General features: G+C 37.2%; 4 protein-coding genes across 4 annotated transcripts in view; 1 reads left to right on the top strand and 3 right to left on the bottom strand.

Moving 5' to 3' along the window:
* The window catches only part of LOC142337911 (innexin-19-like), a 37,447-nt gene extending 35,270 nt beyond the window's left edge, over nt 1-2,177 (top strand). Inside the window, exon 13 of the mRNA XM_075387547.1 lies at nt 1,499-2,177. Coding sequence (XP_075243662.1) covers nt 1,499-1,760 — 262 coding nt within the window. The 3' untranslated portion in view covers nt 1,761-2,177. The remainder of the gene's footprint in view (nt 1-1,498) is intronic.
* Nucleotides 1-24,723, bottom strand: part of LOC142337902 (uncharacterized) — a 519,657-nt gene that overhangs the window by 314,711 nt on the left and 180,223 nt on the right. The window lies entirely within an intron of this gene.
* Nucleotides 1,994-17,086, bottom strand: LOC142337908 (protein FAM221A-like). The gene is made up of 6 exons (XM_075387543.1): nt 16,850-17,086; nt 7,817-7,970; nt 7,333-7,509; nt 6,079-6,239; nt 3,102-3,220; nt 1,994-2,741 (listed from the first exon to the last, which is right to left on the bottom strand). The coding sequence occupies exons 1-6, from the start codon at nt 16,938-16,940 to the stop codon at nt 2,604-2,606; spliced, it is 840 nt and encodes a 279-aa protein (XP_075243658.1). The 5' UTR covers nt 16,941-17,086; the 3' UTR covers nt 1,994-2,603.
* On the bottom strand, nt 17,157-19,564 carry LOC142337906 (large ribosomal subunit protein mL39-like). Its single transcript, XM_075387541.1, has 4 exons — nt 19,062-19,564; nt 18,331-18,702; nt 17,862-18,040; nt 17,157-17,429 (listed from the first exon to the last, which is right to left on the bottom strand). Exons 1-4 carry the CDS (start codon nt 19,544-19,546, stop codon nt 17,227-17,229), a joined length of 1,239 nt encoding a protein of 412 aa, XP_075243656.1. The 5' UTR covers nt 19,547-19,564; the 3' UTR covers nt 17,157-17,226.

The following is a 24,723-nucleotide window of genomic DNA, read 5'->3' as shown; positions in this document are numbered from 1 at the left end:
GGGCACTTAATAAAAAGTTGTTGACAGATCATAGATAAGTTAATATGGCCATAGCAATAGATGGGTTCTAGAAAACAAATCCCCACGTCAAAAAAAAACATTTTAATATTGAATTAAGGACCATCGGATATGGATTTGGGGTATGAATCTTCGTTTGGGGCTTTTGAAGGGTGGGGCTTTTTAATAACTCTCGAACGAAGTTTGAAGCAACTGTGGTAAACGTTTGTGTATATTTATGATTCGATAAGCAGTACTGGTTTTCTACCGATTTCTGCGACTCGAAGAGGAGTAATGGTATTCTACAGGTTCTCATGACTCGAAGAGGAGTATTGTTATTCCACAGGTTTTCTTTAAGCTGAAGAAAATTTGATTATGACTTGTTTTCGACTTGTTTTTTTTACATTGACTTGTTTTAGAACGTTGACTTTAGTTTCGGAATATTTGACTTCAACAGTGGCCTAGGTTCTAACAAAAATTAGGTGCCGCTGGAACAATTCAAGGTCGCGACAAATCATTTTGAGAAGTTTTGTTCTCAAAAAAAGTCCGTCCACCCCAGCCAAGTTATTACAAACATCACTCCAACCAACCCACACCCTCGACCCCAAACCTTTAAACTAAAAATTGCGTTTCTTTTTAGTTTCTTTTTAGATGGGACACCACGTATTTTTCTTATATGGGATTATATTGCACGACTCTTTGAGTCGCTTCGGGTATTCTGCGGCTATGCTTTTCAGCTACAACAAGTTGGTTCATGACTTCAATTTAGACTTCTTTGAATTCGATCACTTACTTCCGTTTTTGAACTTCGACCTGTGTTTTCGAACATTTGTAATTAACAGTAGCTTAGTTTGTAACGCATAGTAATTAGGAACTGCTGTACTATTCAAGGTAACAGGTCATTTTGAGAATTTTAGATCCATATTTAAATCTCTCCTACTTATCTAAACTACAGATCCCCCACCTACTTAGCCCCCCCGCCCCCAACTACTACCAATCCCCCACCAACCCCCCTACAAGTGCATACCCCTCGGCACATATCCCTTGCCGACCTACAACCTGGGCAATCATCTACCCCTTACCTACAAACCCCCACTCCATAACAACCGCCCACCAAACTAACTCCCTTAAAGTAGCCCTAAATATTCCTTGCCTTCTCAATGAACTTTTTCACAAGTCTTTTCATTCCGAAATGAAGTCTGTTGCTTATATAAAAGCGATTATGAGCGGTGGGGTATCAAAGCCTTTGTAACTGAGTGGTTAAGATGTCAGGCTGCGAACCTGGAGGTTCCAACCGCAGTTGGGAAGTTTTCTTGCACACATACAACTTTTCTAAGCTACGCTCTTTCTAAATTGTCGCCCCCGTCTGTCGTTCGAGAACACTTCATCCGACGTTAGCCGGTTTATGCTTTTCGGTTGTATTGGCATACGTTTTACGCTGATGGTAGGAACATTTCTTAGATTTTTCATTATCTTTTGAATATTTTTGTCTGCTACATAGGCGTCCCATAATCCGCAGTGTGGCTTTCGGAGGCTCCGAGCGGGCAACTTCTGGCTTCTTCCCTCGCCCTATAATAATGGGCCCCTTGCAAGGACTACGAGATACAACAATGGTGTCAGTTGACCCACCTGGAAGTCACGCTTTGGCATCAAGTCCAACTGGAACCAACAGGGGTCCCAATGGGAACAGAAACGATGTCGCGCCCCCTCCTTATTCTACATTCGTTGAAGCCAAAATACACCAGCCCGATAAAGAGGATTAGCTAGTTTCTAACTCATATTCGTTTCCGATATGTTGCTCAAAACGTTTACCCTCACAAAAGGCTATGCCTCGAACCCAAGTTACAATTGAGGGGGTACTAATACGAGTCACTCAAATTCATTACAAGATTCCAATTTCTTTTGTTAAAAAAACTCGTTACAAAAACGAAACCTTTCAATTTTGCACTTAGATAGCTAGTACTCCAATCACTTTCCACTCACAATTTGAAAAATGTTATTTCTGAAAATATTGAATTCATGTTTGGCTTTAAAGGCAGCTTTGCATTAAATTAAAGCAGTTTAGTTACTGATGTACAAAGTGGCAATTTTACATTTTATATTCACATGGATATATGTACACATTTACAATTTGCAACTAACTCAATTGGCACAAATACATTTGTTTTTTAAATATCTAATTTTCATTTTTTTTCAACATATCTAACCTTGTGATTTAAGTCAAAGAGAAAGCGAACACAACACTGACAGCCAAGGATACGACATCTCCTTTGTAAATTCTTGGTTCGAACTTTTAGAAGTTGTACAGGTCATCTCACGTCATCGAGAAACTGTCATTTAATTCAGATTGTCAATGTTTTACAAAAAGAAAACAGGTCTCCAAAACGCAAAAATAATTGGATGCGTGCTAAACTATCATATCACTAATCTTCACAAATTATGTACTTTTCTGACGCTCTATAGCACCACGTTCATTTATCTTCATTAATTTTGAAATTAAACGTCTATTTATGGAGATTGTCCGCATTTTTAAGCCTTTTACGGAATGATTCAGTTCCTATAACGTCATCCCCAATGGCATCAAAATTCTACTTCTCTCCAAGGATTCAGTTTTTGAGGAAGTATCCTGTCTTCTGTTTCCACTTGTAGAGTCTCTCGAAGTACTCCATGTCACTCTCTCCCTCTCTCCTCTGAAGCTGTTGGGTTTGGGGTGTCTTTCTGTCTGGTAGGGACTGTGCATGCATCTGAAAGGCAACCACAAGACAGATTATTGAGTGAACATTTATCCTCAAGTCACAGCTGGAGATCTTTCCAATTATAGCCCCCATTATGGTAGAAATACTATGATTGGTGGCTAAATGTTATATTACCAGTAAGCTGGGGGGGGGGGGGGGGCTATAATGGGAAAGCTTTTAACCAAAAGCCTTGATTATATTTTCCTGCACAACTATATAAAGAAAAACATCGGAAGCTTACATTGACTAATTCCCAACCAATTCTTGAATCCGACCTTTTAAATATGTTCAGTCAATCCTCAGAAAGCCATCGAAACCATGCAACAAACGAAAAGGCTTCAGAAAATGTGGTGACCATTTATCAGTTACCTTGAGAAAGGGGTGATCACCCGGCTGGATTGGTGCCCCTCCTCCAGCTGAGCTGGGTCCAATTCCACTGGGATCCAATCTATCAACCCCCGGTGCTAACGAGGAGAACCCAGTGATGCCTAAAAACCAACATAGCTGGCAGATTGCCAGAAAATAGCCGCAATAGATTCGTAGATCGGCAGTCTAAAAAAACAGTAAAATAGACAGTCCAAAAAAATCGTCTTTTCATTGAAGGCTGATCTGTTATATTTTGATTAGAAATCTGTATAAGTTATTGCTGCCTCTATTAGCTGATCTCAAATAACCTTCATTTAGAGTGACACACACCCATTTGACCTTATCTCTTTGAATTTCAAATTGAGGAAGTCATTTTTGAGAGTGAGGTAAGTCAAGTATGACCAAAAATTCAATCACGCGCATGAACAAAAAACTCGCTCCACTAAGAGCGAAAAATGACGTCACGTATGCAATTCAGTTGAAATTGCATGAACGAATGAACAAAAAGTGGCTGTGACGTCATATGGTCGTAACAAAAATCATGACGACGAAATAAAAAAACATAGCAGGACAAGTCCTGACGTACAATTCAAAGAATTTTCTTTGACTTAACAAACAACCAGACCTAGAATGGACAATGAGTGAATTGAGAAAACCATTTCTAAAAAAAACATATGAAACAAAAACAAAAAAGAAAAGAAAATCAATGTCAAAATGCTGCTAGGGAGAACAAAAACCACTAGTGAGATAAAAAAAATTTGATTCTAACAAAAACTAGGCCTAGAATGAGCTGTGAATGTATTGGGAAAACCATTTAGAAAAAAATCCGATCCAAAAAATCGAAAATACAGTAAAAATCAGAGTGAAATTGCCGCATGTGAACAAAAAACCACTACCGAGAAACCGAATTTGTTCAAACACCGTTTTCTCACTCTACTTTAAAATTAGAGCGAAAAAAATTCACGCCGCAAAACCACTCGCTTTTTCGCTCCATTGCCTGTTTCGGCGTGACCAAAATCACTACTCCAATTTGACTTCAAAAATCATGAAAATGTGTGAACAGATCTTAAAAAAGACAGCGCCCCAATACAATTCAAATTCTTTGAACTGTAAAAAGGTGAGCACATATTTAATAGAAGTTGAGAGGCTGACGTCGGCTAATAAAAACCGACTACCGTCTGAGAAATTGCTCTCAAACAATAGAGGAGGAGTCGAAATCGGCTGCATCTAACTGAACCACAAGGAGGTTAGCACCAGAGAGCTCAGATAAATAACGCTGATAATAAATGTGTGAACAGATCTTAAAACAAAGACAGCGCCCCAATACAATTCAAAATCTTTGAATTGTAAAAAAAACAAGAGGAGGCCAATAATAGCCTCAGCTATCGCTGTGCGGCTATTAATAACACAATTCCAGAAACCTCTTTATATGGACACATATAATTTGGCAAAAAGGTTAATGGCTGCCTCTTTGAATAAAATTTGAAAATGAAGTGCAGTAACGTTACAGAATTGCAAATGCTGCTTCCAAACCGGGGAAAATAGACAAATCTTATTTTGAAACATAAAAATCTCTCAGAATATAACCCTAAGGTTAGATATCTACATGCTTTGAAATGTTAAATAAATAAATCAGCATTGTTATTAGTATAAAAATCTTCAAATTGTGCCTGTTCGTTCTCATAGGTAAAAAAAGGATTTAAAGGCTCCTATTTGTATATTAACGGGTACTTTCTTGTGTTGATCGAGCAAAAACTTGGTTAAAACATTTTTAAAGAAAGTTTTCCTGTTGAAAGTTCTTATTGAAGAGGGCAAATTGTTCCATTTTGAACGCTTTTCAAGATTACAGATTTGTTACTCCAATTCGTTTGCGTTTTTTAATAATTTGATTTGTTCTCTTGTTCTGTCTAGCGTTATGGCGACTAGTAAACACTTAAAAATTTTCGGATGTTACCCAGTGTGTTATATCTGTTTGTAGCTTCATGGGCCTACCTTTTGAGATAAACAACTCGGCTGGCAGGATACGATCCTGAATGAGATGATCAATTGAGTGGTCAAATTGTTGTCGAAAAAAACAAACAATAATTCCCCGGTTAATTTGCCTGTTTATGCGGTTTATGTGTTTCGTTGTAAAAGTTTGAAGGAATACTCCACTGAAAGAAAGATGTGAGAGTACAATTGACTTGAAAACATCAATTCTTATTTTCAAAGGAATTTGATTTATTACAAGATATAAAGAACGAATTGCATTAGCCACTTTGCTTAAAATTGAGTTCAGGTGATTTTCAAAGGTTAGGTTTGAATCAATTTGTACTCCCAGATAACGACATGCATGAGCTGGTTTGATAACTTCGATAACTCTGGATCCGAATTAGTATGCTTTGTAAAGAATAATATCTCTGTTTTATCGGCATTTAAAGTGAGTTGATTCTCTGTCAGGTATTTGTCTGTTTGTTCTAATATTTTTTCAATTTTTTTGTGAATATTTTAATTACGTTCAAATTTGCATATAATACTAGTGTCATCCGCAAATTAAACAACATCATTTTCACTTTCCATTTTTTCAGAAAAATTGTTGACATATAACAGAAAAATAAGAGGTCCTAACACAGTTCCTTGTGGAACACCATGATTTATAGTTATTTTATCTGATAAGTCAATACCCAGTTTTACGCATTGTGTTCGATTTGCGAGAAAAGATTTGAGAAGTAAAATTTTTGATTGAGAGATTGAAGCGGAAATCTTTTTCAATGCCTGAAGCGGAAAATTCTGTTGACTGTTGCAATGTATTCGATTTATTGCTTTGCAATTGGAGTACAATTTTTACAATAATACTATAGGAGTTGAATCCCACGCATTGACATGTTAAGTGTTCAAATTGTGGTTATAGTTGTGAAATTTACATGTTTGAAATAGAAATGAAACCTATATCTGCTGTATTTTGATTGTAAGGTAAGGGAAAAGAGTTTTTTTAACTGACCTCCCATGGCTTGATAGGGGACATCATGTCCCACTGGTTTGCCTCTCTTGATCCTCTCTGCTTTGGTCTCCTTAACCATAATGTGTTTGTACACTGCTGCTCCACAGTCACAAGTGAAGCTGCCTTTGAACTCACTGCACTTCTTTGGACCAGTTGGACATCTGATAACAAAGCAGATAAAGCAATGAAGACATTTCTTAATTGGAACATTTTTGTTTTCCCTGGTAGCATATGATAATCTACAACTGATATAACTGCCCGCACAGTAAATGTGCTCAGATTTTTGAAAAACTTACTCAGAACTATACTCATCAAAAATCAACAGCTATTCCGCACAATAATATAGCAGCGGAAAACTTTTGCGTTCCATAGAACTTAGATAGAAACAGATACAAATGTGTTGATAAAGTTATCGACGCCACTTAAAAATCATCGAGAAAAACTTACAAAAGATTCGTATTACCTTGAATTTGAATTCAAATAAGGAGGCTCGGTAAGATGCGTTTGCACATAATATTCCGACCCTGCCTATCCAGAATTGTGGCTCAAATGTCTACCAAATGAGGAAGAGAAAGAAAAGTTTCATAAATTCAAATAAAGCCACATTAGCGGGCCGATGAGACTTGCCATGAATAAGACTACGAGACAACAAAAAACAAATCAACTAACAGCAAACATTAAAATCCAAAACTCAGTGTTTATTTTTTGTAAAAAAAAATACAGAAAGTCAAAATACACAGTCATGAACAGCACCCACCAGTCCACACGGGCTATGCAGGGTAATTTCCCATAATCGCTTTTACTTTAGCAACATTTCTGAAATCTCGCAAAACTAAAGCGTAAAAAAACTCCCGAAAAGTGAAATCCAAAGAATGTTCTAGAAGAAAACGATCAAACGGTCATTACGGTGATTTGGGTTAGAAAAATCGAAATAATTAATCCAAAATGTGTAGAAACCTTCTCAGCTTGACCTTATCTTTTGAATATTCTGACCTTGTGTCCTATAATTTAGAAAATATAAATGTCATTTATCGGAGTGAGTGAAGTTAAAGTGACTTTTTTGCATTTATAGCAAACTCCTGAGTCAACAATACTCCATAAACCAAAACTCACCTTCTGTTCGTAAAAACGAAGTAAACCGAATATATTTGCTCAACTTACAGCTTCGCAGCTATAATAACACATACTGAACAACGAGCTATCAATCTTGATTCGATTCCCTACTTGTGCGCGAACCTGATGAAATCAACTAACTTTTTGCATCCGTACGGATGTTTCAAGGCATGGTCATCTGGGAAGTGTTTGCACGTACATCTGATTGGCTGGGATCCGTTCTTAGGAATGAAGTGGAAGTTGTCACAGACGCAGTTTCTACATGGCTGCTTGATTGGATTGGGAACCTTCTCGAAGTCCGTCTTGTGGTTGATATACCTGTGCAGAATATTAATGTTCGATACGCAAATTATCCAACATTTGCTGTCCGCGTTTTCGTAAAATCAATGATAAATAAAGAGGTGCCCTCATTGCTCCCATTGATAGCGGAGGAGTGAAACCAACACAGTTGTCAATATTGCTAGCGTTTCTGTTAAAAATAACATTTGATCATAAATCAAAGCGATGAGTGTTAAAAGTTAGGCAGATTTACTTCGCATTTGTTTATTTCTATTTAAAATAAAAATACGATTTAGTAAAAACTCCGAAATTTATATCCGAATATGTCTTTCGGATGATTTTACACCTGTGTCCACAAAAGCAGGGTGTCTGTGGACCAATCAATTTGCAGTCCATGTCTCGGTCTGAATTGTGAAATGCAACATATATTCTGTTCTTCATTCTGATTGGAATCCATTTCTTCTTGTAAGCCTCATACTCGGCTTCTGTGAACAGCCGTCCTAAATACAACAAACCGTTAAATTACTCGTTTCTCGAGTAACTCAGTTGCAGAAGCACTGGTCATACGTTTTAATACAGAAAGTTATGAAGACTAGATATTAGACAGGTTTCTAAATTTTTAATTATTCCTGACACCAGGCTTGCTTTGATTGCATTTATTTGGCCCCTATTCAAATATTTCTTACCAAAAAAAAGTAGCGCCAGCAGCCTTTATTAAAATAGAAGGATCATGCCCGTGCCAGAAAAACGTTAATACAGATATCAATTAACACAATTGCAAACAGCATTTATTGAAAAAATGGTAGACACAACCAAATAATGTCAGGTGAATTCCTTTCGAACGACTGGCGAGCGCTTGGACGTCATTAGCTAGCTGGTGCGTAGGGAGAATCGAGAATCGCTTCACCTTAACTGAGAGAGAGGGATGGGAAAAGAAGAAAAATGGGAGCATTAGTAGGGAGTTGGAGTGGGTGGGAGTTCACCGGGGGGGGGGGGGGGGGGGGGGGTTGATGGTACATGTGAAATTTTTCAAGGAAGAAAAGTGAAATGGTCAGTTAAAAAACTATCAGACGAAGGGTCGGTATTATAACAAAAAAATTGCATAAAAAAGACCGACAGAGTTGGTACAAGTTTTCAGGAGCGTTTCAATGACAAATCAGCCACCGAACAAAAATTTCTGACTGGAACAAAAATTTTGGGTTCGAACCCCAAACCTATAGGATGAGCTTCGGGACATTAACCTCTACGCTATACTTCCGCAACAGAATTAATTCCTGAACGCATGCAATTCAATCACTCACAAGATTTTAAAAAATCAAGCGCCACATAGCATTACAAAAAGCCACGCGTTTACAATAAATGCTCCAAACTTCGTTTGAGAGCAATTAATAATTCAAACAACCAACTATCGTCGGACAATATGCTCTCGAACGATAGGCAGTGGTGACTTAGGTGTTGCCAGCTTAAGCACATGCAGGCTAGTTTCAGCAGGCACATGCAGGCAAAAACGGGTGTCAACGATTGAACACGAAACCATGAATATCTGCGTTTTCAAGCGTTCCTAAGCAACTTTGCTGAACTGTACACTCAGCCTACAAAATCACTCAAAGCTGCTCACAGACCTTTTGCCCTCGAGCCTTAAGTTTATCGCGTTTTTGAGGACAGAAAGACAACTTAAATTTTTGTCTTTCTATGTTCCGGATGTTGTAGTGTGAGTAAGAATGTTCCGGATAAAAAGTCAAGAATTTTATAATACTTTGTTCAAACGTCATTGGAGAGCAATTAACAATATAAAGGTCTTAAATCTGCTGCCACAAAGCCGCAAAAGTTTTGCAGACTTGAACGTCAGATCATTTTTCAAGGAAGAAAAGTGAAATGGTCAGTTAAAAAGCTATCAGACGAAGGGTCGGTATTATAACAAAAAAATTGCATAAAAAAGACCGACAGAGTTGGTACAAGTTTTCAGGAGCGTTTCAATGACAAATCAGCCACCGAACAAAAATTTCTGACTGGAACAAAAATTTTGGGTTCGAACCCCAAACCTATAGGATGAGCTTCGGGACATTAACCTCTACGCTATACTTCCGCAACAGAATTAATTCCTGAACGCATGCAATTCAATCACTCACAAGATTTTAAAAAATCAAGCGCCACATAGCATTACAAAAAGCCACGCGTTTACAATAAATGCTCCAAACTTCGTTTGAGAGCAATTAATAATTCAAACAACCAACTATCGTCGGACAAATTGCTCTCGAACGATAGGCAGTGGTGACTTAGGTGTTGCCAGCTTAAGCACATGCAGGCTAGTTTCAGCAGGCACATGCAGGCAAAAACGGGTGTCAACGATTGAACACGAAACCATGAATATCTGCGTTTTCAAGCGTTCCTAAGCAACTTTGCTGAACTGTACACTCAGCCTACAAAATCACTCAAAGCTGCTCACAGACCTTTTGCCCTCGAGCCTTAAGTTTATCGCGTTTTTGAGGACAGAAAGACAACTTAAATTTTTGTCTTTCTATGTTCCGGATGTTGTAGTGTGAGTAAGAATGTTCCGGATAAAAAGTCAAGAATTTTATAATACTTTGTTCAAACGTCATTGGAGAGCAATTAACAATATAAAGGTCTTAAATCTGCTGCCACAAAGCCGCAAAAGTTTTGCAGACTTGAACGTCAGATCATTTTTCAAGGAAGAAAAGTGAAATGGTCAGTTAAAAAGCTATCAGACGAAGGGTCGGTATTATAACAAAAAAATTGCATAAAAAAGACCGACAGAGTTGGTACAAGTTTTCAGGAGCGTTTCAATGACAAATCAGCCACCGAACAAAAATTTCTGACTGGAACAAAAATTTTGGGTTCGAACCCCAAACCTATAGGATGAGCTTCGGGACATTAACCTCTACGCTATACTTCCGCAACAGAATTAATTCCTGAACGCATGCAATTCAATCACTCACAAGATTTTAAAAAATCAAGCGCCACATAGCATTACAAAAAGCCACGCAATTTTAATAAATGCTCCAAACTTCGTTTGAGAGCAATTAATAATTCAAACAACCAACTATCGTCGGACAAATTGCTCTCGAACGATAGGCAGTGGTGACTTAGGTGTTGCCAGCTTAAGCACATGCAGGCTAGTTTCAGCAGGCACATGCAGGCAAAAACGGGTGTCAACGATTGAACACGAAACCATGAATATCTGCCTTTTCAAGCGTTCCTAAGCAACTTTGCTGAACTGTACACTCAGCCTACAAAATCACTCAATGCAGGCTAGTTTCAGCAGGCACATGCAGGCAAAAACGGGTGTCAACGATTGAACACGAAACCATGAATATCTGCCTTTTCAAGCGTTCCTAAGCAACTTTGCTGAACTGTACACTCAGCCTACAAAATCACTCAAAGCTGCTCACAGACCTTTTGCCCTCGAGCCTTAAGTTTATCGCGTTTTTGAGGACAGAAAGACAACTTAAATTTTTGTCTTTCTATGTTCCGGATGTTGTAGTGTGAGTAAGAATGTTCCGGATAAAAAGTCAAGAATTTTATAATACTTTGTTCAAACGTCATTGGAGAGCAATTAACAATATAAAGGTCTTAAATCTGCTGCCACAAAGCCGCAAAAGTTTTGCAGACTTGAACGTCAGATCATTTTTCAAGGAAGAAAAGTGAAATGGTCAGTTAAAAAACTATCAGACGAAGGGTCGGTATTATAACAAAAAGATTGCATAAAAAAGACCGACAGAGTTGGTACAAGTTTTCAGGAGCGTTTCAATGACAAATCAGCCACCGAACAAAAATTTCTGACTGGAACAAAAATTTTGGGTTCGAACCCCAAACCTATAGGATGAGCTTCGGGACATTAACCTCTACGCTATACTTCCGCAACAGAATTAATTCCTGAACGCATGCAATTCAATCACTCACAAGATTTTAAAAAATCAAGCGCCACATAGCATTACAAAAAGCCACGCGTTTACAGTAAATGCTCCAAACTTCGTTTGAGAGCAATTAATAATTCAAACAACCAACTATCGTCGGACAAATTGCTCTCGAACGATAGGCAGTGGTGACTTAGGTGTTGCCAGCTTAAGCACATGCAGGCTAGTTTCAGCAGGCACATGCAGGCAAAAACGGGTGTCAACGATTGAACACGAAACCATGAATATCTGCGTTTTCAAGCGTTCCTAAGCAACTTTGCTGAACTGTACACTCAGCCTACAAAATCACTCAAAGCTGCTCACAGACCTTTTGCCCTCGAGCCTTAAGTTTATCGCGTTTTTGAGGACAGAAAGACAACTTAAATTTTTGTCTTTCTATGTTCCGGATGTTGTAGTGTGAGTAAGAATGTTCCGGATAAAAAGTCAAGAATTTTATAATACTTTGTTCAAACGTCATTGGAGAGCAATTAACAATATAAAGGTCTTAAATCTGCTGCCACAAAGCCGCAAAAGTTTTGCAGACTTGAACGTCAGATCATTTTTCAAGGAAGAAAAGTGAAATGGTCAGTTAAAAAACTATCAGACGAAGGGTCGGTATTATAACAAAAAAATTGCATAAAAAAGACCGACAGAGTTGGTACAAGTTTTCAGGAGCGTTTCAATGACAAATCAGCCACCGAACAAAAATTTCTGACTGGAACAAAAATTTTGGGTTCGAACCCCAAACCTATAGGATGAGCTTCGGGACATTAACCTCTACGCTATACTTCCGCAACAGAATTAATTCCTGAACGCATGCAATTCAATCACTCACAAGATTTTAAAAAATCAAGCGCCACATAGCATTACAAAAAGCCACGCGTTTTTAATAAATGCTCCAAACTTCGTTTGAGAGCAATTAATAATTCAAACAACCAACTATCGTCGGACAAATTGCTCTCGAACGATAGGCAGTGGTGACTTAGGTGTTGCCAGCTTAAGCACATGCAGGCTAGTTTCAACAGGCACATGCAGGCAAAAACGGGTGTCAACGATTGAACACGAAACCATGAATATCTGCCTTTTCAAGCGTTCCTAAGCAACTTTGCTGAACTGTACACTCAGCCTACAAAATCACTCAATGCAGGCTAGTTTCAGCAGGCACATGCAGGCAAAAACGGGTGTCAACGATTGAACACGAAACCATGAATATCTGCCTTTTCAAGCGTTCCTAAGCAACTTTGCTGAACTGTACACTCAGCCTACAAAATCACTCAAAGCTGCTCACAGACCTTTTGCCCTCGAGCCTTAAGTTTATCGCGTTTTTGAGGACAGAAAGACAACTTAAATTTTTGTCTTTCTATGTTCCGGATGTTGTAGTGTGAGTAAGAATGTTCCGGATAAAAAGTCAAGAATTTTATAATACTTTGTTCAAACGTCATTGGAGAGCAATTAACAATATAAAGGTCTTAAATCTGCTGCCACAAAGCCGCAAAAGTTTTGCAGACTTGAACGTCAGATCATTTTTCAAGGAAGAAAAGTGAAATGGTCAGTTAAAAAACTATCAGACGAAGGGTCGGTATTATAACAAAAAAATTGCATAAAAAAGACCGACAGAGTTGGTACAAGTTTTCAGGAGCGTTTCAATGACAAATCAGCCACCGAACAAAAATTTCTGACTGGAACAAAAATTTTGGGTTCGAACCCCAAACCTATAGGATGAGCTTCGGGACATTAACCTCTACGCTATACTTCCGCAACAGAATTAATTCCTGAACGCATGCAATTCAATCACTCACAAGATTTTAAAAAATCAAGCGCCACATAGCATTACAAAAAGCCACGCGTTTACAATAAATGCTCCAAACTTCGTTTGAGAGCAATTAATAATTCAAACAACCAACTATCGTCGGACAAATTGCTCTCGAACGATAGGCAGTGGTGACTTAGGTGTTGCCAGCTTAAGCACATGCAGGCTAGTTTCAGCAGGCACATGCAGGCAAAAACGGGTGTCAACGATTGAACACGAAACCATGAATATCTGCGTTTTCAAGCGTTCCTAAGCAACTTTGCTGAACTGTACACTCAGCCTACAAAATCACTCAAAGCTGCTCACAGACCTTTTGCCCTCGAGCCTTAAGTTTATCGCGTTTTTGAGGACAGAAAGACAACTTAAATTTTTGTCTTTCTATGTTCCGGATGTTGTAGTGTGAGTAAGAATGTTCCGGATAAAAAGTCAAGAATTTTATAATACTTTGTTCAAACGTCATTGGAGAGCAATTAACAATATAAAGGTCTTAAATCTGCTGCCACAAAGCCGCAAAAGTTTTGCAGACTTGAACGTCAGATCATTTTTCAAGGAAGAAAAGTGAAATGGTCAGTTAAAAAACTATCAGACGAAGGGTCGGTATTATAACAAAAAAATTGCATAAAAAAGACCGACAGAGTTGGTACAAGTTTTCAGGAGCGTTTCAATGACAAATCAGCCACCGAACAAAAATTTCTGACAGGAACAAAAATTTTGGGTTCGAACCCCAAACCTATAGGATGAGCTTCGGGACATTAACCTCTACGCTATACTTCCGCAACAGAATTAATTCCTGAACGCATGCAATTCAATCACTCACAAGATTTTAAAAAATCAAGCGCCACATAGCATTACAAAAAGCCACGCAATTTTAATAAATGCTCCAAACTTCGTTTGAGAGCAATTAATAATTCAAACAACCAACTATCGTCGGACAAATTGCTCTCGAACGATAGGCAGTGGTGACTTAGGTGTTGCCAGCTTAAGCACATGCAGGCTAGTTTCAGCAGGCACATGCAGGCAAAAACGGGTGTCAACGATTGAACACGAAACCATGAATATCTGCCTTTTCAAGCGTTCCTAAGCAACTTTGCTGAACTGTACACTCAGCCTACAAAATCACTCAATGCAGGCTAGTTTCAGCAGGCACATGCAGGCAAAAACGGGTGTCAACGATTGAACACGAAACCATGAATATCTGCCTTTTCAAGCGTTCCTAAGCAACTTTGCTGAACTGTACACTCAGCCTACAAAATCACTCAAAGCTGCTCACAGACCTTTTGCCCTCGAGCCTTAAGTTTATCGCGTTTTTGAGGACAGAAAGACAACTTAAATTTTTGTCTTTCTATGTTCCGGATGTTGTAGTGTGAGTAAGAATGTTCCGGATAAAAAGTCAAGAATTTTATAATACTTTGTTCAAACGTCATTGGAGAGCAATTAACAATATAAAGGTCTTAAATCTGCTGCCACAAAGCCGCAAAAGTTTTGCAGACTTGAACGTCAGATCATTTTTCAAGGAAGAAAAGTGAAATGGTCAGTTAAAAAACTATCAGACGAAGGGTCGGTATTATAACAAAAAAATTGCATAAAAAAGACCGACAGAGTTGGTACAAGTTTTCAGGAGCGTTTCAATGACAAATCAGCCACCGAACAAAAATTTCTGACTGGAACAAAAATTTTGGGTTCGAACCCCAAACCTATAGGATGAGCTTCGGGACATTAACCTCTACGCTATACTTCCGCAACAGAATTAATTCCTGAACGCATGCAATTCAATCACTCACAAGATTTTAAAAAATCAAGCGCCACATAGCATTACAAAAAGCCACGCGTTTACAATAAATGCTCCAAACTTCGTTTGAGAGCAATTAATAATTCAAACAACCAACTATCGTCGGACAAATTGCTCTCGAACGATAGGCAGTGGTGACTTAGGTGTTGCCAGCTTAAGCACATGCAGGCTAGTTTCAGCAGGCACATGCAGGCAAAAACGGGTGTCAACGATTGAACACGAAACCATGAATATCTGCGTTTTCAAGCGTTCCTAAGCAACTTTGCTGAACTGTACACTCAGCCTACAAAATCACTCAAAGCTGCTCACAGACCTTTTGCCCTCGAGCCTTAAGTTTATCGCGTTTTTGAGGACAGAAAGACAACTTAAATTTTTGTCTTTCTATGTTCCGGATGTTGTAGTGTGAGTAAGAATGTTCCGGATAAAAAGTCAAGAATTTTATAATACTTTGTTCAAACGTCATTGGAGAGCAATTAACAATATAAAGGTCTTAAATCTGCTGCCACAAAGCCGCAAAAGTTTTGCAGACTTGAACGTCAGATCATTTTTCAAGGAAGAAAAGTGAAATGGTCAGTTAAAAAACTATCAGACGAAGGGTCGGTATTATAACAAAAAAATTGCATAAAAAAGACCGACAGAGTTGGTACAAGTTTTCAGGAGCGTTTCAATGACAAATCAGCCACCGAACAAAAATTTCTGACTGGAACAAAAATTTTGGGTTCGAACCCCAAACCTATAGGATGAGCTTCGGGACATTAACCTCTACGCTATACTTCCGCAACAGAATTAATTCCTGAACGCATGCAATTCAATCACTCACAAGATTTTAAAAAATCAAGCGCCACATAGCATTACAAAAAGCCACGCGTTTTTAATAAATGCTCCAAACTTCGTTTGAGAGCAATTAATAATTCAAACAACCAACTATCGTCGGACAAATTGCTCTCGAACGATAGGCAGTGGTGACTTAGGTGTTGCCAGCTTAAGCACATGCAGGCTAGTTTCAGCAGGCACATGCAGGCAAAAACGGGTGTCAACGATTGAACACGAAACCATGAATATCTGCCTTTTCAAGCGTTCCTAAGCAACTTTGCTGAACTGTACACTCAGCCTACAAAATCACTCAATGCAGGCTAGTTTCAGCAGGCACATGCAGGCAAAAACGGGTGTCAACGATTGAACACGAAACCATGAATATCTGCCTTTTCAAGCGTTCCTAAGCAACTTTGCTGAACTGTACACTCAGCCTACAAAATCACTCAAAGCTGCTCACAGACCTTTTGCCCTCGAGCCTTAAGTTTATCGCGTTTTTGAGGACAGAAAGACAACTTAAATTTTTGTCTTTCTATGTTCCGGATGTTGTAGTGTGAGTAAGAATGTTCCGGATAAAAAGTCAAGAATTTTATAATACTTTGTTCAAACGTCATTGGAGAGCAATTAACAATATAAAGGTCTTAAATCTGCTGCCACAAAGCCGCAAAAGTTTTGCAGACTTGAACGTCAGATCATTAAAAAGTAAAGTAAAAAGAAACGAATCACAAAACAGTAAACCTTGATAGGGGAATGTATTAAATGTTGAGTCTGATAGCAGTATTTTGTGTAATAATCTTGTCGGAGCCTACTTTTGACGCTAGTTAATCGAATAAAAAAGTGAAAGCAATTCTGATGTTTTTCTGCGTTAAATTGTGAATGAGAGAACAACTTAACGCAAAAACTCAAGAAGTCGAAAAAGTTTTAAAGGTAAAAATTGTCAATCAATTTTCATCAAACATTATTACAATAATTGCTTCGAATTTCGTTCCAGAGGAATTATCAGTTTTCACAAAATTTAAGAAATTTGCACAATCAACTACATGTCGGACCCACCATTATCGTCATCTCCCACAATTCTTTTGTACTCCAGGTACTCGTCCAGACTCTCCTGCCCATGTTTGTCAATCGTGAATGCCTGTGCCATTATAGCTTCTTAAAACTCTTAGTTGTCATTTACAATAGCGTCATGTAACTGCTACCAGTGACGTCCGTTATGCAACTGTCAAAAAAATGGACGGCACTTTTTCTTTGAGCACTCACAGGTCAGTTAATTTGAATAGTTTCAACATAGTTTCTGAAATATCCGACTCATTCCATTGCAACTCTCAATCAGCATTCAAATTGAACAAATCAAAGAGAGAAATTTTAAAACTTAGTTTTAGATAGTTTTACGAAACATGCCAAGTCACATACAAACAAGTATACAAACATCATGTCCTCAACGCATATTCTTCTTTATACCACTTAGCAAACGACTCTATACTATTTGTAGACATGTTCGATTGTCTCTCAACAGCATCCTCTTTCGCTGCTTTCGTTAGCACAGTCCATGGCCAGTGGTGCGCATGAAGCACTGAAGGAAGAGCTACACCTTCTATTCTGTGCATTGAGCCGCCATTCTTTCCGACTTCACCTGGAAAAGAAAACTTTTGCTAATTTAACTTGTCACAGAATCGGAAATCAAAACCTAACCCTGCAACGATTAAAATTGCACCTGTCTGATTTTTCACATGCAAAAAATTTTCCGTCAAATTATCACCGTTGCTTGCAAAACATCACTGGCTAATAATGCTTCACCAATATCGTAGTATTAGGTTTTTTAAAGGGAGCACAATCATCAGTTTTCATGACCAGTACACCTTGGTCCATAATTTGAACTCTTCCTTTGAAACAGTTAAAATTTTCACTAGCAACTATACTTCAGATAGAACTGCACAGACTGAGATTTACTACCCTTTTCTTCTTTGTAGCTTTTACTTTTTGGCTTCTTTTTTAGAGTGAGATTCCAGTTAGATTTTCAGTCAAAAATGACTAGGAACACAGCTATCATCTCCTTGATACTGACCTGTAGGATAAACAGCTGTGATTTCCATCTGACCAATTAGAGTGACACACGGCAATAGTGGACCCGGGTGCACGTCGACATTCGAATCTCCACACAAGTACAGCCTCACTTTGTTCACAGGATGAGAAGATTGCTGATCAAGCAATGTACTGACTAGGCAAAATTTGGGTGAATTCGGGCTGAAAAATTAAAGAAATTAGAGCAAAAATTTCAGGAGTTATTCTCCAAATAAACTACAAATTCTTTTCAATGCTAGGATTTACAGTTTTCATAGAGCCACAACTAATTCATTTATAAAGGTAACCAACAAAATTTCTAGTAATTCATAATAATAGAACTTTATCAGGTTATTGACGCACTAAAAATAAGAATCACATTTGCACATAGCGGTATTAAAACGTTCGATTTTCCCCAGAGATTCTAATGGCAGACTATATAGAAGCCCAACAGTTATCAGTATTAAACTTACCCCAAAATAGTTTCTGCCGTCTTTAGCGATACATCCATTCCATATATGGTAGGCTTTGAATAAATCAGTTGTTTCATTTTTCTGTTGATGAAATTGAGTTCAGACATATTTGCGGTCCATTTAACTTCATTGTCATTCTCCTCTTCAGCAATCTTCATCAGTTCAAAATCATAACCAAAGGCGCCTTCAGTAAATGTCAACGCATTAGTAGACATATATGGCAATACAAGAAGGTCGTCTTGAAATATTTCAGGTAAGAGAGAGCCGGATAGAACTGAGCATGTGTTCCACAATGTTTTATTGGCCAAAGCTGGGTTTCGATCAAACTGGTTTTTGAACCAGATGAATTCAATGGTGCTGTCTTTCTCTTCACTAAAACACAAAAAAACTACGCGATTGAAATATCTTAAGGACGAAAATATCAACTTTTCAAATGAGATGAATAACGATAACTTACATCTTCTCGGCAATGTTGAGGTCATATGCCGTTTATGACATCAATAATTTGAACAAATTCGTATTTTTCAAGATCTTGTTATCAATTGGGTCTTATACGCCATTAATGCGACCAGCAAGTTTTGCCCCTTAGTGATTAATAAACATTGCCGGTAATCGTAATCATAAATCACCCATCATCATCATCATACTTAAATACTTAAAATGAAATTGAGGTGTGAAATCTTTAAAATTAAAGCTAAAAAAATATTGCAAAAACCTCAAAATCAATTTACCAAATTGGCCCATTCATGTCCATAACTTTTTTGCCGTTCACTACAGCACATGCAGACAGTGTTACGTAATTCCTCCCTAAATGCCTCGCAACATCTAGAGGCGTTGAATAATTTCTGTTCACTTCTATAGTCATATTCTTATCGTGACCAATGTGTTTAACTTTTATCTTCTCAAGTTTGCCTTTCAGTTGTGTACGCGTTTTCACCTCTTCGAGAAAACGAGTAGCCGGAGTTGCTTCGTCTTCAGTTGAACAACTTTTAGCAGTAACTTGATCTAAATCTGCTTTTGAGACGTCATCCGCAACTAAAGCCTGAGAACAATTTCTAGAAATCTGTCGATTCAATGGAGATGCTCGGGTCACTGTTTTCAAAGGATTGCTCAATGATGAAAAGTGTTTACTGTGCGATTGTGATAAAGAACGGCAAAACTTGCAGGTGACGGGCGTCATCCCTATTAATCGCACTATCGTATTAGTTTGCGACATCACAAATCTAAAAGAGTATTTTCCAAGCTCGAACTGGTTTCATCGATTGCTCAATCCCCATCAGCGTTCCCTAACGATCCAATCCCAATAAAATAATTCCAAACAAACGACCTCTAGAAAAGCGGTAAAAACAGAAGGAACAGGGCATCTGCCTAAAATTGAATGAGAGAACAATTTGGAGGACAACACCACTAAAGGTCAAGGATGTAAAAGTCTCGAAAAGTGAAGAGAACATTTTGCATACTCGACTACAATAATTGCTTCGAATGTTGTTCGATAGAAATTTTTGATTGAAAAAGGCTCATTTTAGTTGTTAATTAAAATCAGGTTTTAATCTATGTAACAGATTTCCAGGTAAGAAAAAGTGCTTCAAGCGTCGCAATTTTGCAGTCTCAATCATAAGCCCATCATAAAATTATGAATCAAAGCGATTTGAACGGCAAGAATATTTTTTTTTTTAAAAAAACGAGCGGCTAATACTAATAACTCACAAAGAAGCTTGGATCATTTTCAAAACACTGAAATAAATACATTTCAAAAATCAGATTTAAGCATTTTTTTTTCAATTTTTACATTAAAAGAGCAATTTAGCTCCCAAAAAATATATGAAATCAGGTGCAATCAATCCATGGGAAAAAACAGTCCAGCAAAACTTTTGAATGAAAAAAGACACAAGACTACAAAGTGCTTGAGATAATTTTCAGAAAAAGAAGATTGGCTGTGCCCGATAGCAACTCGTCCATTAATTATAGTAGTGAGCGAAGAAAATCTTTCAGCAGACTGAAAAACTGCTGTCAAAAACCGGAATTAAAAAAAATTTTCCCATAAAAATTCTGAAAATATTTAATTAACTGAAAAAATTAGCAACTATCAGTATTCAAATCCAATTCACTGTATCCAAAAGCAATGAACACTTCAAAAATTTCTTTCTGACCCTGCCGACCAACGTACGTCAAGACATAGCCGGACCAACGTAAGTCAAGACAAGTCCTGAATTGCAGTCCAAAGACCTCGATACATTAAAAAACTGTTCATCACTCTCGGTAGAAGAATATTTGATTATCACCAAAAATATAAAACTTAACATACGAAAAAACGAAACCGTAGAAAAATCTTGACAAGAAACCCCTTTTTTTCTTTTTGTTCTTAGACGGCTGATGTCAAATAAATTAAAACTATTGACAACATACGTTATAAAAATTGCCACTACGCCTCATGAGAAAACAATTGCTTCTCGACCCATATAATCAAAAAAGCAATCAAAAAAGGCCAAAAAACAAACTGATTTCTCAACCTGACATAGACATGTCTTTTCTTCAGAAGCTGCCCCCAAATAGATGTAAAACTCCTTCACGGGAAAACGGAAGAGTTCGTTTACTATGACACTACGAGGAAACAAAAGGAGCAACAAATACGGAAAAAACTCAAAAATTCATCCCATTTTAAAAACAAACAATAGAAAACAATTAACTTAACCAAAGGAATCATACTACAGTAACTTTCAAAATTTAAGAAACATAGCCGGCAGATTGCCGGAATAGCTGCGAAAGAATAGACCTGCGTGCCATATAATAGAGATAGAAATAGATACAGATCTAAATTGAAAAAAATGACGCCGCTCAAAAAAACTAGGTAAAAAACATTCAGAGATAAATTAATAAAGCTTCTTAAAATTCATTCCGCAGAAGCCTCTTATTAGGGACCTTTACTGCACAAATCAGTTCCTTTGACCTTGAACAAATTCAAATTAAACTTAGGTTTTAAAGTGCAAAAGTCATTTTATTGAGTGAGGTAAGTCAAGTATGATCAAAATCTAATCACACAAATAACCTAAAAACTTTTGCTAAAGCGAGTGAGAAATGACGTCACGCGCTCAAATGCCGTTAGTGAGAGGAAGAAGTCATTCAGAAAATTTGACTTTTTCAGCTTTGCCGTGTGAACAAATGTAAAACGAAAAAAGAGCGTCAGACGACGAAACAAAAAAAAAAACCAAGAGCACCGCAATATAACTTCGCTCAACTTACAGCTTCGCAGCTATAAAAAACTTGTTAGTCAATAAAAATTAATAGTGTTCAATAAAATGTTCGAAAATATGAGAGTTCCATCAATAGAAACCACCAATGGAGACCTCTCAACACTCCAACTTGAAGAAAAGCAACCAAATGTCAGCAAAAATTAAATATATTTCTAAAGCAAGCAAAATCAAAGCCTGCTTGCGTCAGAACAAATGGTGAAATCAATAAAAGGTTATGTTTTATTGAAAAATCAACGAGACATTTCACTGAAAAGAATATGTAACAAGACATCAAAAAACAATCAAAATTTTGCGCAGTTAATTTTATTGTGCCCTGATAGTATAACTGGGCGAGATAAATTTGATTACTGTTACCATCAAATAAATATAAGGCCATCATCACCAACCACACAACCGCTGCGAAATAGTCTTTGCGTGCCGTATAATACAGAGAAACATTTACAGATATCACTTGAAAATCTAACCGACTCCGCATAAAAAACTATGTGAATTAATTGGGCTCGTTAAAATTTACTCCACTGAAGCCTTTTGATTAGGGACATTTATTTATTACATGCAATAGTCATTTTATTGAGTGAGGTAACTCACGTATGATCGAAATCAAATCATGCAAATGACCGAAAAACTTTTCCTGAAGAGAGCTGGACGTCACGCACGCATATGTGTTAGTAAGAGGAAGAAGTCATTCAGAAAATTTGACTTTTTCTAGCTTTGCTGTGTGATCAAATGTCAAACGACAAAAGAGCGTCAGAGGACGAAACCAAAGAAAAGATATCAGGACAAATCCTGACATAAACTGCAACAATGTTCCGTTGCGTAAACAAAAAAAAACTAGACCTGAATTGGATTCGGAATGGATTATTAAAACCATTCAGAAACAAATCCCATAACGAACAGAAACAACTGAAGTCAAATTATTGCATGTGAACAAATCACAATAGAGAAATCGGATTTTCGTTTAAACAGCGTTTTCTGACCAAAATTGAAGTTAAGAGTTATAAAATTCCACGATTAAAAAGCACTCGCTTTTTTTCTCTACGTCGGCGTGACCAAAAATCATCACTAAAATTTCAAAAATTATAAAAATATGTGAACGGATCTCAAAAAAACATTTAGGAAACAACTAGAAGAGTAGTCTCCGCCACAATAACCTTTTACACGACTATTTCATATTAAAGCTACTCAAAAAAAATGAAAATAGCAAATTGAAGTCAATGAAATATTCAGCTACAGAAACCAACTGAACTAGAAAATGAAAAAAGATTCAATTATATCCTTATATAACAGAAGTCCACATAGAAAATAAAAACCTTCTGTAAAAATTCCGAGACCACTTAAATACGCAAGGAACAATAGGAAAGTCAAAGTAGGCTCACAAACTTGAAGTCTAATTTTGAAGAATAATAGAAAAACTGCAAGAAATAAAAGTCGGACGCGATCAAAAAATTTCGCTCACCTTGACTTTTTTCACTCCTCAATTTTTCGCTCTCTCGAAAACAGCGGTAGGAACAAATAACGATTCACTTTTCGCTCCAATCTCCAATTTTGTTCAAATTTTTTCACGCGTTTCATTACCTTCAAAATTCACTCCAATAAAATTGACTTAAAAAGATACTTCTCCAATATTGCTCTTCGAGTCTAACAAGACAGCACCCCAATACCATTCAAATTCGTTGAATTGCAAAAGTCACGAACCACGCAAAATAACTACGCAGCTACAATAGTAGTATAAAAAGCTGACTAGAACCTCAACGGGGGGGGGACACTATGTATTAAGATAGGGAATGCAGAAATTGTCCCCCCTAGGGGGACACTTAGGGGGACATTTAATGCAATTCGCACTAAATGTCCCCCTAAGCGTCCCCCTAGGGGGACAATTTCTGCATTCCCTATCTTAATACATAGTGTCCCCCCCCGTTGTGGTTCTGATCAGCTCCTAATTTTTTTTTTCTGAAAAAAAAAATGTATTTCACAAAATTTTGTTGTTTTTGTCTCTAAAAATGTGAACTATTTTGAAACATGATCTGTGAGTAAAAAATTTGTCGGAAACGCTTTTTTTTCAAAAATTGAAATTTTGGTCCCATAGTGGGACAAACACTTGTGAAATTTTTTGAAAAATGGGGTCTAAAAAATTTTTGTTGATTTTTTGGCTTTAATCAATGTGAAATCTTGTGAAACATGTTTTGTGAGTGAAAAAATTTGTCGGAAACGCTTTTTTCGAAAATTGAAATTTTTGTCCTATAGGGGACAAACACTTGTGAAATTTTTTGAAAAATGGGGTCTAAAAAATTTTTGTTGATTTTTTGGCTTTAATCAATGTGAAATCTTGTGAAACATGTTTTGTGAGTGAAAAAATTTGTCGGAAACGCTTTTTTCGAAAATTGAAATTTTTGTCCTATAGGGGACAAACACTTGTAAAATTTTTTGAAAAATAGATTCTAAAAAATTTTTGTTGATTTTTTGACTTTAATCAATGTGAAATGTTGCGAAACATGTTTTGTGAGTGAAAAAAGTTGTTGGAAACACTTTTTTCGAAAATTGAAAATTTTGTCCTATAGGGGGACAAACACTTGTAAAATTTTTTGAAAAATAGATTCTAAAAAATTTTTGTTGATTTTTTGGCTTTAATCAATGTGAAATGTTGCGAAACATGTTTTGTGAGTGAAAAAAGTTGTTGGAAACACTTTTTTCGAAAATTGAAATTTGTCTCATAGATGGAAAGAACTTGTAAAATTTTTAGGAAAGTGGGGTCCAAAAATTTTCAACGCTATTTCACTTTTATTCATTATGAGAAGTTGTGAAACTCGTTTGGTGTGAACATTCGTCTCACCGCCACACCCCAAAAACTCCGCTAAACATCAGCCAACCTACACCAAGCACAACCACCAAACACATACGCATACACACGCACACAAACTTCAACATATCCCTCCGCTACTTGAAGCACCAAAACGCACGATCAAACATGTTCATCAGTTCTTTTATTTCAAAATATGTGAACCAATCAGACATGTCTAATCGTTCGTAACAGTCGTAACCAATCAGATTTCTCTAAGTAAAACATTTCATCTGCAGTACATACACGCATACAAAATTTTACATACATATAAATGTTCTTTTATTTGAAAATATGTGAACCAAT

Source organism: Convolutriloba macropyga, chromosome 4, assembly GCF_964194025.1.
Source record: "Convolutriloba macropyga chromosome 4, txConMacr16.3, whole genome shotgun sequence".
NCBI lineage: Eukaryota > Metazoa > Xenacoelomorpha > Acoela > Convolutidae > Convolutriloba > Convolutriloba macropyga.
This window is presented reverse-complemented; position numbering and strand designations above follow the sequence as displayed.